The sequence below is a fragment of the Lepus europaeus genome, chromosome 10 (genome assembly GCF_033115175.1).
Source record: "Lepus europaeus isolate LE1 chromosome 10, mLepTim1.pri, whole genome shotgun sequence".
In the NCBI taxonomy this organism is placed as follows: Eukaryota; Metazoa; Chordata; class Mammalia; order Lagomorpha; family Leporidae; genus Lepus; species Lepus europaeus.
Genome location: NC_084836.1, coordinates 114,030,617 through 114,045,336, shown reverse-complemented (window position 1 = coordinate 114,045,336; position 14,720 = coordinate 114,030,617). Strand labels below are relative to the sequence as shown.

Below are 14,720 nucleotides of genomic sequence, written 5' to 3'. Positions count from 1 at the left end.
GCTGCAAAGGGAGGAGGCTGCCGACTGTGCCCTTTCCCGGCCCCCAGCGGCCCCTGCACCCTGGAGTCAGCCCTTGACCCTGCTCCCCAGCTCGGGCCCTGCTCCCTGGGCTCCGCGGGGCTGCCCTGTCTTGCAGCTTCCTCCTGCAGGGTGCCCCGGCTCTGAGCCAGTGGAAAATCCCTTCCCGAGCGCTGGGGGAGCCCAGCACCTCCCACACCCGCCCCGCATGGGGCATTGAGTGTCAGGCAGGGCTGATGAGTCATTGGGTCCAGCTTGGCCTTGGCAGTGGCCCTGGGGAGCTGGAGGAGGTCAATGGGCCCTCTGTGCGCCCTGCTGAGGCCCTGGTGCTCGTGGCCAGCCTGGCTGGCTGCTGTGACCTCACCCTCTGGGAAGCCGCCTGCCAGTCTTTGGGGCCATAAGGGGCCGGCTCCCAGGGGAGTCAGGGAGATGTGGGAGGCACGTGTGCAAGGCGCCCTGTACTTACAGTATACGAAGGACTTGGTCAAAGAAGATGACCCCTCCAGTGTTCTGGTTTATCTGGACAGTGGCCTTGTATATTGACAGTTCTAAGCTCAATTTTTTTAAGTTTATTTATTTAAATTTTCATCTACTGGAAAGGCAGAGCCAGGGAGAGAGGAAAAGCGAGAGGGAGGGAGGGAGAGAGAGATCTTCTATCCACTGGTTGACTCCCCAAATGTCCACAACAACCAGGACTGACCCAGGCCGAAGCAAGGAGCCAGGAGCTTCGTGCTGGTCTCCCACAGGGGTGGCAGGGACCCAGGTACTCCAGGTCTCTTCCCACCTCCCAGGATGCATCAGCAGGAAGTTAGAGTAGCTAGGACTCAGGACAGAAGGATATGGGGGGTGAGTGTCCCAAGAAGTGGTTTAACCCACTGTGCCATAGAGCCATATGCCCAATTTTTTATGTAAGAAAATTGAAATTCAGAAATGTGAAGGGACCCCCTGGGGGTCACTGCATGGCTGATCCCAGGATGGGGGTGGCGGGTGATGAGATTTAAGTTAGTTTTTTCTTTTTTTTTTTCTTTCTTTTTTCTTTTTTTTTTTGACAGAGTGGACAGTGAGAGAGAGAGACAGAGAGAAAGGTCTTCCTTTCGCCGTTGGTTCACCCTCCAATGGCCACCGCGGCCGGCGCGCTGCTGCTAGCGCACCGCACTGATCCGAAGGCAGGAGCCAGGTGCTTCTCCTGGTCTCCCATGCAGGTGCAGGGCCCAAGCACTTGGGCCATCCTCCACTGCACTCCCGGGCCACAGCAGAGAGCTGGCCTGGAAAAGGGGCAACCAGGACAGAATCTGGCGCCCTGACCGGGACTAGAACCCGGTGTGCCGGCGCCACAGGTGGGGGATTAGCCTGTTGAGCCGTGGCGCCGGTCAGTTTTTTCTTTTAGAGATGTATTTTATTTGTTTGAAAGAGTTATGGGAGTTGAGGCAGTGGGGAGGGGCAGACAGAAAGAGAGAGGGAGAGAGAGAGAGAAATAATTATCTTCCCTGTGTTGCTTCCTTCCCCAAATGGTTGCAACAGCTGAGCTTGGGCCAGGCCGAAGGCAGGAGCCAGGAGTCTCATCTGGGTCTCCCATGTAGATAGCAGGGGCCCAAGCACTTGGGCCATTCTCTGCTGCTTTCCCAGGCACATTAGCAGGGAGCTGGATTGAGAATTTAGCACCCGGAACTTGAACCTGCGCTCATATGGGATGCTGGTGTTGGAAGTAGTGGCTTAATCCACTGTACCTTAACACTGGCCTTGGGATCTAAGTTCTTTATACATTCACTCATTCAGCAAACATTTACTGAGCCCTGTTATAATACTGTTTTATAGTTGAAAAATTGTTTATAATAATTTTAAACTTTTTGAAAAAGTTGTAAGTTTTGAAAAAAATTTTTTTGAATTTTAAGGTTTTTAAAAAATTACCTTTTAGTGAGGTATAACTCTAATGCTCATACAATTAAAGTGTGCCCATCTGAAGTGCTGAGTGCAGTGGGTTTTTGTGTGGGAACAGGCCTGTGTAATTGTGACCCAAGTGAAGGCAGGGGACACCTCCCAGCCCAGCAGGCTCCTCTGGGCCCCCTCTCAGCCTGCCTTTCCTTTTAAAGGTAGCCTCAGCTTCTAGGCCATTGGTTGGTTTTGCCTGTTCTTGAACTTTATATGCAAGTGAGCTCTGTCCTGCCCAGCATCTCTTGCCCGCCATCATGTCTGTGACATTGGCTCCTCCTTGTTCATGGCGTGGAGTTCTCCGCACTGGGAACGTGTCAGAGTTTGTCTCCCCATCCCGCTGTGGGCAGATATTTGAGTTCTTTGCAGATTTTAACTTCTGGCCATTCTTGCGCGTGTCTTTCGAGTGGACACAGGCTGCTGTTTCTTTTGGGTCTGCACTCCGAGGACAGATGTTTATTTTTAAACATTGCAGCCATTCGGAGTAACCTTAGCGTCTATTGTGTGTGCTTTTAACAGGAACAAATTCATTTAAAAAAAAAATCACCAAACAATGCAGGTGACTCTGGTAGCCACTTCTCATGATGAGAGTCCCCCCGGGTGAGGCTGGGCAGGAAGAGGCACTTGGACTTCCAGCCTTCCCTGCCTGCCGGAGGCCGTCTCCCTCGGCAGACTTCCTGTTTGCAGGGCCCGTCGGGGTGGGGGTCTTCCTTCCTGTAGGTCTTAACTCAGGGGTCACCTTCTGAGTGGCTCTCCCTGTGGCCACTGATGTTTGCATTTGCAAACTTCTCCTCCTACCCTGTCCCCAGATTCTCTGTTTTTTTTTTTTTTTTTAAAGCTTTATTTATTTATTTTAAAGACAGACTGAAAAGAGACAGAGTCAGAGAGATCCATCATCTGCTGGGTCACTCCCCAAATGCCACAGTGGCTAGAGCTGGGCCAGGCTAAAGCCGGGAGCTGGGAACTCAGTCCAGGTTCCCACGCGGGTGGCAGGGGCCCAACCACTTGAGCCATCACCAGTGCATCCTAGGGTGTGCATTAACAGGAAACTGGAATTGGGAATGGAGCCGGGGCTTGAACCCAGACACTGCCATGTGGGATGCGGGTGTCCCAAGCAGCGTTTTAACTGCGTCACCTGTCCCCTCTCCATTTTATTTTTGTCTTTGGTGCTTCTTTCCACCTCAGAAACCTACTTTACCTCCCTGTACGGTCCCTGTCCACTAGAGTGGGTGCTGCAGGGGCCGGGACTTGTCTGTCCCCTGCTGTGTCCTCTCGGCCCACAGCAGGTGCTCAGTCAGCAGATGGAGGGGGACTCTTCACTTGTTCACAGACTGTATCTGACTTTTTTTTTTTTAAAGATTTATTTATTTATTTGAGAGGTAGAGTTGCAGACAGAAGGAGAGCCAGAGAGAAAGGTCTTTCATACTCTGGTTCACTCCCCAAATGGCTATAACTGCCAGGGCTGAGCCAGGCTGAAGCCAGGAGCCAGGGGTGTCCTTCAGGTCTCCCACGTGGGTACAGGGGCCCAGGGACCTGGGCCATCTTCACTGCTTTCCAAGACCATAGCAGAGAGCTGGATCGGAAGAGGAGCAGCCGGGACTAGAACCAGAACCCATATGGGATGCTTCAGGCCAGGGCGTTAACCCACTGCGCCACAGTGCTGCCCACCCTGGTCTTAAAGTGACAAGACTTCTGCAGACTCTCTGTGGCCACTGACCATGAACCAGGTAACAGGGCAGCCTGAGATGCAAACACCTCGTGAGCCTGCTTGGTGGGTTCTACCTGCAGAGACGAGAGAAGCCAGGACAGCCATTCCTCTGTCCTGTCTTCACCCCAGAACTCTCCGTTCACTGGAGGCCATGTTTCACCCCTGGCAGGCACAGGTGGGGTTTGAGCTCCAGCTCCAAAATCGGGGACGGCAGCTGTGCAGAAGACCTGCCCTGCTCTCCAGGGCCCAGAGCAGGTCACTTGCAGTCTCTTGCTGCTCAGGTGTGGCCGCAGTGCATGCACTTGGCTGGCCGCCATGTCTCAGCCCTGACACGTGGGGCCTCACCGTGCTTGCTGTGGGATGGTCTTGTGCACTGCAGAAGCTCGGCAGTGCCCTTGGCCTCTGCCCAGGGTGAACCAACAGTAGCACTCTCCCCTCTCAGTTTGTCCTCAGACGTCACCACATGTCCCCTGGGGTCAAGATTGCCCTTAGTAGGAAGCAATCCATCAGAAGTTTAAGCTCAGAAATGTGGAATTGCTGAGTCAAGTTATGTGTGCATTTTAAACCTTCCGATAGCCTGATGAAGCTGGTGGCCTGGAATGTCATCTGTGTGGGGTTCTGCCACGTCCTTGGAGCAGGTGCGTGGCCATGCCCCCGTGGCCTTCCACATCAGCCCCTGTAGTGCCTGCCCCCAGGTGTCTGGGTGACGAGTGTCCTCCCTGAGAGCAGAAAGGGCCTTGGGGATGTTGGTCTCTGACCCTAATCCTCCACCCGTGGAGGTGCGGGTGAGAACAGCCTCTCCGCAGGGACACAGACGCCTGTGCAGGTCTCAGCGCAGGCGTGGCCGCTGCACCTTGCGGGTGGGTGCTGCGCTGTTCCTGTGCTGGTTCTTTTCTGGGTGGTGCCTGCTCCCGTGTGTGAGCGCGCCTGTCTCTCTGTAACCTCACCTGCTCCAGGTGTCGGGGCTTTCTTGTGCTCAGCTTTGCTCTGCCTCTGCGCCTTGGCTAATGCGGCCCTCGGGCCCCCCTCTCCCTCCCAGGTCCTGTTCTCCAACATTGAGGACATCCTGGAAGTCCACAAGGATTTCCTGGCCGCCTTGGAGTACTGCCTGCAGCCGGAGCCTCAGTCTCAGCACGAGCTTGGCAACGTTTTCTTGAAATTCGTGAGTACCACGCCCCGGCACCCGGAGCACTCTGTGCCCTTTGAGGAGTGGGCATCTCTACTGGGTCCCTGCCCTGCCCACCCTGCCCAACCTCTTCCGGGAGATGGAGTGGCTGTGTAGGGCAGGAAGGAGTGGTGGGAAGCAGGCCAGGCCCTGTAGACAGTGGGTGTTTTTGGTGGTATCACTTTCCCTCACTTTCCTGTGGTACATGGCCGCTTCCCATTGCCCCCTGGCCTGGGAGGGCTCCTCTGCCACATAGTGGCCCACAGGGGCAGCCGGGGCCCGAGAGCAGGGAGTCGGGGTCAGACCTGAACCTCCACTGACACCTGAACCACCTCGGGTGCCCACGCAGGCTGCGGGTCAGAGGGGCTGAGGCTGGTCGCAGTGGCCTCTCCCTCCCTGCAGGATTCCCAGCTCACTGTGAGGCTGGTAGGGGCTGCAGGGCAGGGAGGCCACTGCTTCTCCCAGACCCTGTCCTGTGCCACCTGTGGCCATCTTCATGGATGTGAGGCTTGGGCAGGCTGCTCTGCCTCTCTGAGCCTCAGTTTCCCCTGTGACTGAGAAGTGGGGACAGTCACGCCCACCCCTTGGGGGCTGGAAAGACTCCCATGAGCAGCACGATGAAGTACTTAGCAGAGAGCCCTGCTTCTCAGCTGGGGAGCAGGGGTGTGGCTCTGCACCCGGGGCCTGTGGTGGTGTCAGTCCCAGAAAGGGCTACCACTGATGTCCAGTGGGTGGAAGCCACAGTGCTACCCCATATCTTAGAATGCACAGGTGGCCCCACTACAGAGAATGATCCAACCCAAATATCAGTCGTGTAGAGGATGAGAAATTTAGCATATGGTAACCACTTGGTCATTGTTAGCTCTGACCACTACCATCACCATCATCACTATCACCATCACCGCCATCACCATCATCACTGTCATCACCGTCACCACCACTATCAGCATCACCACCCATCACCACCACATCACCACCATCACCATCACCATCTCCATCGTTACCACCCATCACCATCATCATTACTGCCATCACCACCATCACCATCTCCATCTCCATCACCATCACCATCATCACACCACCCCACTACCACATCACCGTCGTAATCACCCCCACCCATCACCATTACCATCACATTACCATTAATACCATCACTATCACCACCATTATCATAGTCAACATCATCACCATCACCACCACTATCAGCATCACCACCCATCACCACCACATCACCACTGCCACCATTACTGTCACCATCATCACCGTCAGTCATCACCATCACCACCACCATCACAGCCATCACCATCACCACCATCACCATCTCCATCATTATTACCACCCATCACCATCACCATTACTGCCATCACCACTATCACCATCATCACCATCATCACTGTCATCACCGTCACTACCATCAGCATCATCACCCATCACAGTCATCACCATCACAGTCATCGCCATCACCACCACCACCATCGCAGTCATCACCATCACTACCATCACCGTCTCCATCATTATTACCACCCATCACCATCACCATCACCATTACTGCCATCACCACTATCACCATCATCACTGTCATCACCGTCACTACCATCAGCATCACCACCCATCACAGTCATCACCATCACAGTCATCGCCATCACCACCACCACCATCGCAGTCATCACCATCACCACCATCACCGTCTCCATCATTATTACCACCCATCACCATCACCATCACCATTACTGCCATCATCACCATCACCATCTCCATCATCATCACCATCACCACCATCACACCACCCCACTACCACATCACCATTGTAATCACCCCCATCCATCACCATTACCATCACATTACAGTTAATACCATCACTATCACCACCATTATCATGGTCAACATCATCACCACTATCAGCATCACCACCCATCACCACCACCATCACAGTCATCACCATCACCACCATCACCATCTCCATCATTATTACCACCCATCACCATCACCATCACCATCATCATCACCATCACCATCACCATTACTGCCATCACCACTATCACCACCATCACCATCATCACCGTCACCACCACTATCAGCATCACCACCCATCACCACCACCATCAGTCATCACCATCTCCATCACTATCACCATCACCATCACCGCCATCATCATCACCATCACCACCATCACACCACCCCACTACCAATCACCATCGTAATCACCCCCACCCATCATCATTACCATTACATTACCATTAATACCATCACTATCACCACCATTATCATAGTCAACATCATCACCATCACCATCATCACCACTATCAGCATTACCACCTATCACCATCACATCACAGTCATCACCATCACCATCACCACCATCATCATCACCATCACCACCATCATCATCATTGTCACCATCACTTCTTCAAGGGGTCTCATCCTGATGGTCAAGAACCTAGAGTGACAGTCTGGGGGCTCAGCCCAGTGTGGGTGATGGTCTTGTGTCATGGTCAGGACGATTCTGTGCTCCTTCTTAGCCGTGTCGTTACAGCAGGTTGTTTTAGCTTGTCTGTGCCTCAGTGTCCTCCCCTGTAAAATGGGTGTGCACTCGGGTTATATGGTGAGGATTCAGTGAGACAGCACAAGGAGACGACCCCGAGCAGCCCCTGGCACACAGGAAGTGCTCACTCACTGCAGAAGTTGCCCCGTGTTCCTGTAGGGGAGTTACTCCATGTGTGAAATGGGGCAGATGAGAGCATGACGGTCCAGTGAGATGGGTGCTCGTGGTGGGCACTGTGGTATACTGGGAATGTGCAGAGGAGAGGCGGGGTCTCCTCTGGGTGCGAAAGTGGCCTGGGGCCACACGTGAGAGAGGAGACTGTTGGGGGCAGCAGAGAGGCCAGCCCAGAGGTCGCCTACTGAGTCCAAGCTGACGGTGCCTTGGACCAGTGCAGGGGCCATGAGGGAGGTGAGGAGGGAGATGTTTGTGAGTAGGAAAGTGATGAGAACTGGGGCTGATGGCCTTCCCTTTGGGCTCTGAGGCATGAGTGACTGCTTGTTTCCCTGGAGCCAGCAGTGCAGTTCAAAGCGCTCTGAGCAGCTGAGCGACCTTGGTAAGTCGCTGTGTCTTGGGGCCTCAGTCTCACCTCTGTGAAATGGGAGTAGCGGAGGGGCTGCCATGAGGATGCAGAGTTAATCTGAGTGAGGCACTTGGAGCCAGTCCAGCCCTGAGCTGTGTGCGTGAATGTCCACGGTTGGTGCTGTTCTAGCCAGGACACCAAGGAGGCTTCCTGGAGGAGGGGGCAGCACGGTAGGCCCTAAAATGATGACCAGAATGTCCAGTCTCTACATTAGCCAGCAAAGAAGGGGTAACCTGACCCAGGCTCTTCCCACCCCTCTGGCTCTTCAGGATTCCTGACCTGGAGACTCAGGGGAGGGTGGGCGGGGCGTCCGTGCTTCAGGCCGCCTTCCTCCCTTGCCCTCCTCTCCTCTCCTTTCCTCACCTCTCCTCTCCTCTCCTCTCCTCTCCTCTCCTCTCCTCTCCTCTCCTCTCCTCTCCTCTCTTCTCCTCTCTTCTCTTGCCTCCCTCCCCTCCCCTCCCCTCCTCTCCCCTCCCCTCCCCTCCTTTCTTTAAGATTTGTTTATTTATTTGAAAGACAGAATTACAGAGAGGCAGAGGCAGAGAGAGAGAGAGAGAGAGAGAGGTCCTCCATCTGCTGGTTCACTCCCCAATTGGCCGCAACAGCCAGAGCTGTGCCAATCCCAAGCCAGGAGCCAGGAGCCAGGAGCCAGGAGCCAGGAGCTTCCTCCAGGTCTCCCATGCAGGTGCAGGGGCCCAAGGACTTGGGCCATCTTCTACTGCTTTCCCAGGCCATAGCAGAGAGCTGGATTGAAAGTATAGCAGCTGGGACTCGAACCGGCGCCCAAACAGGATGCCGGCACTGCAGGCGGTGGCTTTCCCCTCTATGCCACAGCGCTGGCCCCTCCCTTGTCCTTCCGTTCATTGCTGCCTGGACCTCCTGGCATGGCCTCCTCAGCTGGGCGGGGTGAGGGCAGTGCTTGGCCCCAAGCTGTGACCACTGGGTGGAAGGGCGGACCTTTCTGAGGAGCTGTCCTGGACCAGGGGTGTCCAGGCCTCCCGAGATCCCAGCACCCGTCCTGGCGGGCCCACTAGGTCAAGCCTGGCCCAGACCGGCTGCCTGAGTGCGTCCTGACGCTGCTGCCTCCCAGCTCGGAGATCCGGGGAGAAGGGCCTCGCCTCTCAGTTCCCTCATCTGTGAAAGGGGCAGCAAAACCCACCTTCTAGAGTGTTGAGACAATTCAACTTCCCGACATGCAGTGAGTGCTGTGTCCCTCAGCCGCGTCCCATCCTGTGTGTATTTGCTCATGAGGTCCTGCACTCTTTGGCACCCCCCAGGATTCTTGGGGGTCACGGCCTTGCTGTGCCCCTCTATGTAGTGGGGCCTCTAGGCTTCCAGCCTCATGTCAGGACCAGAGGGATGGCTGTCCCAGGCCTGGACGGAAGTGGGATGTCCTGAAGTCGGGTCCTCCTGGAGCTGCCAGGCTCCTGCTGGATGGCACAGGTAGCCTCTTCCCGCCTCTTCCTGAAGCCTGCCCAAGAAGCTAGCTGTTCCTTGCATCCCCTCCCCTCCCCCACCAGCTTGGACTCCTCACTGTGTTGGAGCGGGCCAGGCCTGTGGTCACCTCAGACCCCCATATGCTCTCCTTCCCTGCTGTGGAATCTTTCAGAAATGCCCCCTCCTCTGTGAAGCCACCCTGCCCTACTCCCATTGTTCCTTGCCCCTCCCCCACGTGGCTGACAGTGCCCTTTGCACTTTGCCTTGGGGATGTTTTCCTCCCTGCTGTTTGTTGTCTGTCCCCCACCCCCCCCACACACAGTGTGAGTAGCAGTGGAGCAAGGACTTTGTGGTCACTGCTGTGTCTGGCTCACCTGCCCACTCCACAGGCCAGTAAGCCAAGAGGAGGGTCAAGTCCAGGATCACGATCATGAGTGGCAGAGCTGGGATCTGGCCCTTCCTGCCAGCCGTGCCAGGACCAACAGTTCAGTACTTCACACGCCAAGTTGATAATCTCTGCTGTATCTGGTATCCGTTTTATCATTTACTTAATCTTTTCAAAAAGCGATTCACTTAAAAATTATTTAAGAAGTGAAATCTGGGCTGGCGCCGTGGCTTAACAGGCTTGCCGGCACACCGGGTTTTAGTCCCGGTTGGGGCGCCGGATTCTATCCCGGTTGCCCCTCTTCCAGGCCAGCTCTCTGCTATGGCCTGGGAAGGCAGTGGAGGATGGCCCAAGTCCTTGGGCCCTGTGCTCACATGGGAGACCAGGAGAAGCACCTGGCTCCTGGCTTCGGATCAGCACGATGCGCCGGCCGCAGCGGCCATTGGAGGGTGAACCAACGGCAAAAAGGAAGACCTTTCTCTCTGTCTCTCTCTCACTATCCACTCAGCCTGTCAAAAAAAAAAAAAAAAAAAAAAGTGAAATCTGTATCATCACGGAAGTAGAAAGTGAACATCTCTTGCTGTGAAGAGAAGATAAGCATGAAATAAATGCGGTGGAAACCAAGCTGCGCTGGAGCCCCGGGCCTCTGCCCGCCCTGGGTGTGATGGAGGCAGAACTGGCAGCTCAGATGAGGGTGTGTGTGTGTGTGTGTATAACAGCCCACCTAGCTAATCGGCGTGATTGGCAGAGAAGCTCGCTCGCCCGGGGTGTGAGTCAGTGTTGTGTGATTTAAAATGGCATTTTTAATTTACAATTTAAAATCTCTACCTCCCACCTGCCCATGCTCACGGAGGGCGGCACTGAGTCAGCACCTGCTGTCCATGGGTTTCCGGAAGTTGGAGATGACGTGGGTGCTGAGGCCTCCTGGAGGCAGCTGGGGAGAGGGTGCCCAGGCTCCACTCGGCCTCTGCTGATTCCACCCTGGAGGGGCTCCAGAGTTGGAGGAGCCTTGGGGGTGTGTGCAGTCGGTCGAGGGGATGGCCTTTGCACTGATGTTGCCCAGCCCCGGGGTGTGGGCTGTCCTCAGGAGTGGGCATCACAGCTCAGGCAGGCCAGCTCCTGGAGTGGGGCTTGGCTGGGGGCCATTGGCTGCCACTGCTCCCAGCGTCTAGGGGCCCAGGTACCTGTGCCCTCCCTGGTGGGAGCAGCCTTGAGCCCCCCATCATCCACTGTAGCCATGGAGGTGGCGGGCACTGGGGTCAGCTGCATTCCCATGTCCTGTGGCCAGGCAGCACCGGGGCAGGCGGGGTGGGCTCTGCAGGCGAGCAAGGGCCTGGAGCACAAACCTGCCCTCTGGTGCTGCTCTGGCCTGCACACCCCCGGCCCACCCACTGACCACTGCCCTGAGCGGGGACTGTCCTTGTGCTGGGGACAGTTCTAGGTGCTTCACATAGACTAACCCCTGAAAGCATCACAACAGCCGTGAAAAGTGGGTACTGTCGCAGTGCCCATTTTACAATGAGGAGACTGAGACCCAGGGGAGCGCTCACCCAGCTAGTAGGCGTCAGAGCTGGGAGTTGAGGCTCCAGAGTCTGTGTTTTTCACCATCTAACGCCACAGTGTCTCCTGAAGTGCATATTAAGCGTCTGTTCCATGGCACGCACTGTGCTAGCCCCCGAGGCTGTGGCACTGAGTCAGACAGACTTGCTTCCTGTTACCCTGAGGCTCACAGGCGGGGAAACGAAGGGTGCGCTAACAGGCGAGGTCACGGCGGACGGCAGTGCAGGTTGTGAAGAACATAAAATGCAGGTCTAGCGAGGGTAGGGGGCGGGTCTTGCTGCTTAGGCTTCGAGTTAAGGTCAGGGCTGACAGATTAGCAAATGGAAACCCGGGACACCCGAGTGAACTTGAATTTCAGGCAAACGCCAAGTAATTTTTAGTTAAGTATCTCGTGCAGTTCCAGGAATACACCTACAGTCAACATTATTGGTGGCGAATCTGTAATTAGAATTGAGCTGTGTTGAATCCAGCAGCTCTCTGCAGAAGTGGTCTCTCCAAGCTGATGGGATGATCTTGGGGGGCAAGCATTCCAGCCCCAGAGAAGAAAGGCCACGGACCCCGAGCTGGGAGCCATTCTGCAGCGAGAGCGCAGGGAACCATGGGCAGGGTTCAGGGCTGCCGTGAGGACCAAGGCGAGGACCACAGGTTTGAGTCTGCCACAGGAAACCACTGGAGGTGTTCAGCACAGGAGTAGTGTGGACAGAGTCAAGAGTTCTATAAAGTTCATCTATTTTATATATGTGAAAGGCACAGAGAGAGAGAGAGAGAGAGAGAGAGAGAGATCTTCTACCTGCTGGTTCACTCCCAAAATGTCCCTAAGAGCCCAGGAACTCCATCTGGGTCCCTCCCATGGGTGGCAGGGGTCCGAGCACTTGAGCCGTCATCTGCTGCCTCCCAGGGTGCAGGAATAGCATAGTTGGTGTTCAGGGAGCACCTACCATGTGCTGTCTGAAGCACTTCGTACAGATTCACCTTGACGCGTCACAGCAGCAGTTATTGCCAGTAACTTACAAATGACAGTGCCAAGACACAGGGTCATTGTCTTTTCCAGGGTCACAGAGCTGACAGCCAGGGGAGTTGGGCTGTGAACCTAGGCAGGCTAGCTGCAGAACCTGCACACGGCACTTAGGGGTTGGACACTGGCAGTGGTCATGGGGACTTCCAGTGTCTCAGGACAATACTACTAGTAGTTTTCCTTGGTTTTGTTTTGTTTTTACTAATTTACTTAAAAGTCAGGTTGAGGGCTCTTCCATCCACTGGTTTACTCCCCAAATGGCTGCAACAGCCAAGGATGATTCAGGCTGAAACCAGGAACCTAGAACTCCATCTGGGTCTCCCGCGTGGGTGCAGGGGCCCATAACTGGGCCATCCTTCCCACTGCCTTCCCAGGCATTAGCTGGGGGCTGGATTGGGAGTGGCTTAACTCTGTGTCACAGTGTCGGTCCCTGACAGTAGGGATACATAAGCCAGGGGAGAGTCCCGGCTCTTGGCTGCAGAAGGAACTTTTTAGTTCCGTTTGTATGGGTGGGACTTCATGTGCTCATGATCTGAGCCCAACCCCCCTCTGTGGTCCTGCAGGCCTTTCAGGGGCTCCCAGACACATGGTCAATGCCTGTCACTGGCGACGAGAAAGATTCTCTCTGACTTTTCTGCAGCTAAGGCCATGGTTCCAGATGTGTCCAGCACCGCCCCCTACCATGTTGTCTGGGTTCCGGTGAGCCCCTGGAGTCCAGACTTCTTACCCTTCCCCCTCAGCCTCGATGGGACCTTGGGCTCATTTGAGCAGGGAAGATGGACAAGGTCTGCTCAGGCAGTGAGGGGGTCCTGGGGGCCCCTCTTTTCCTTCCCCGAATATCAGGAGTGCATGAAGTGGGGGAGGGGCTTGTGGTTGGGGACTCAGTGCATGTTTCTGTGTGACGCTGTTGATGGTGGCAGTGGTGTTTGGAGCACATGGTGTGTGTTGCGCTGCGGGTTGTGAGGGTTCCCTTGGGAACGCAGCAGGGCTGTTTGTCCTGGTGTGTGTGTGTGTGTGTGCGCGCGCATGTGTGTCTACTCTGGGGGACTGGGACCTTGTTTTGGTATTTTTTTCCCTGTAGATTCACGTTTGTTGATTGTGTTTGTGGAGCATTTTGAAGCATTGCATCGTGCGTGTTGTGTGACAGGCATTTTCTACTGCTCTGGCATGTAGTAAGTTGTCTGCTCGGCCAGCAGCCCAAGTGCTAGGGCTGTGTTACTGCATCCATCATGTGCTGCCATGCGACCTTGCCCCGGGTCACCTGCTGCTCTGGCAGCCTGGGTTCCTAGTGCTCTGTTTGTTTCGTCCTGGTGCTGCAGGGCCCTTTGGGATTTGGTCCGTGGGGTTGTGGATCTGTCTCCCCCTGATATCCCCTTCCTGTGCACAGGGGTTAAGAGCAGTAAAATCCCAGTTCTGCCACTGCACTCAGCACGAGCCCTGGGGCAAGTCGCTGTACCTTGGTTTTTCCGTGATTGCAGTGTAAGGTGATTGGGAAGGCTGGGTGAGTTTACCCTCCTGCCCAGAGAGCAGGATGTGCCTGTACTGGTGTGCTCAGCCCCCCATCTTCCATGCCCCATCCCCCACATGGCCATCAGCTCAGCGCATCGCTCAGTTGGTGCACACGGAGCCCCTGGCATGAGCAGGGCGGGCTGGGGCTGCTCACTTGTTCAGAAGCCCATTCTCCCCCCTTGGCCTCCTCCTTCCTGCAGGTTTCCACGGAAGGGTGGCCAGGGGTTTGTTTAGAAACAAGGCAGGCTGCCTGCTCTGCATACCACCTCTTCCTTCCTTAGCTTCCTGGGGTCTCTTCCCCTGCCAAGGTCAAGACCCTGCAGCCTTTCCTCCCCAGTGACCTTCCCCAGGACATCTTTGTTTGGGCCTTGGAGAATTCTGAGCCTTCTGGAACCAGGACTCCTCAGTCAAGGGTTTCCGGCTAAGAAGGCTCCTGGCCTTCCTGTTCTGGAAGCTCTGACTGATGGTTGAGGACCCTGTGACCCCCCAGGTAACCTCTAGGCGGGTAAAAGACCACCTGTGCCCTCCAGGGTCTCCTGAGTAAGGGGCTTTTGTCAGCTCCACCGTACAGACGAGGAAACTGAGGCACAGGGGGGTCTGGGAACTCTCCTGAGTTCACAGTGAGGAAGTGCAGCTGGTGTTCAAGTCCAGGTCACTTGTGTCCAGTCCTTGCTCTTGACCCTGGGCCGTGCTGCTTCCCGAAAGGTCACCAGGGGGCAGGGTGCAGAATTGGGGCAGGAGGGAAGCCGGAGGCCACTTGCCTTGCAGCCTCTGCCACAGTGTCCTCTCCAGGGTCTGGGCTGGTCCTTTCCCCCCAGGCCTGCTGGCCCAAATGTCTGCCCTCTTGCCGTGGCCTGTCTCCCACGGGCTGT

The 14,720-nt window shown here is 55.5% G+C and overlaps 1 protein-coding gene across 1 annotated transcript in view; it reads left to right on the top strand.

Moving 5' to 3' along the window:
• The window catches only part of PREX1 (phosphatidylinositol-3,4,5-trisphosphate dependent Rac exchange factor 1), a 162,961-nt gene that overhangs the window by 63,007 nt on the left and 85,234 nt on the right, over positions 1-14,720 (top strand). The window contains exon 3 of the mRNA XM_062204324.1: positions 4,695-4,817. Within this exon, the coding sequence (XP_062060308.1) occupies positions 4,695-4,817 (123 nt within the window). The remainder of the gene's footprint in view (positions 1-4,694; positions 4,818-14,720) is intronic.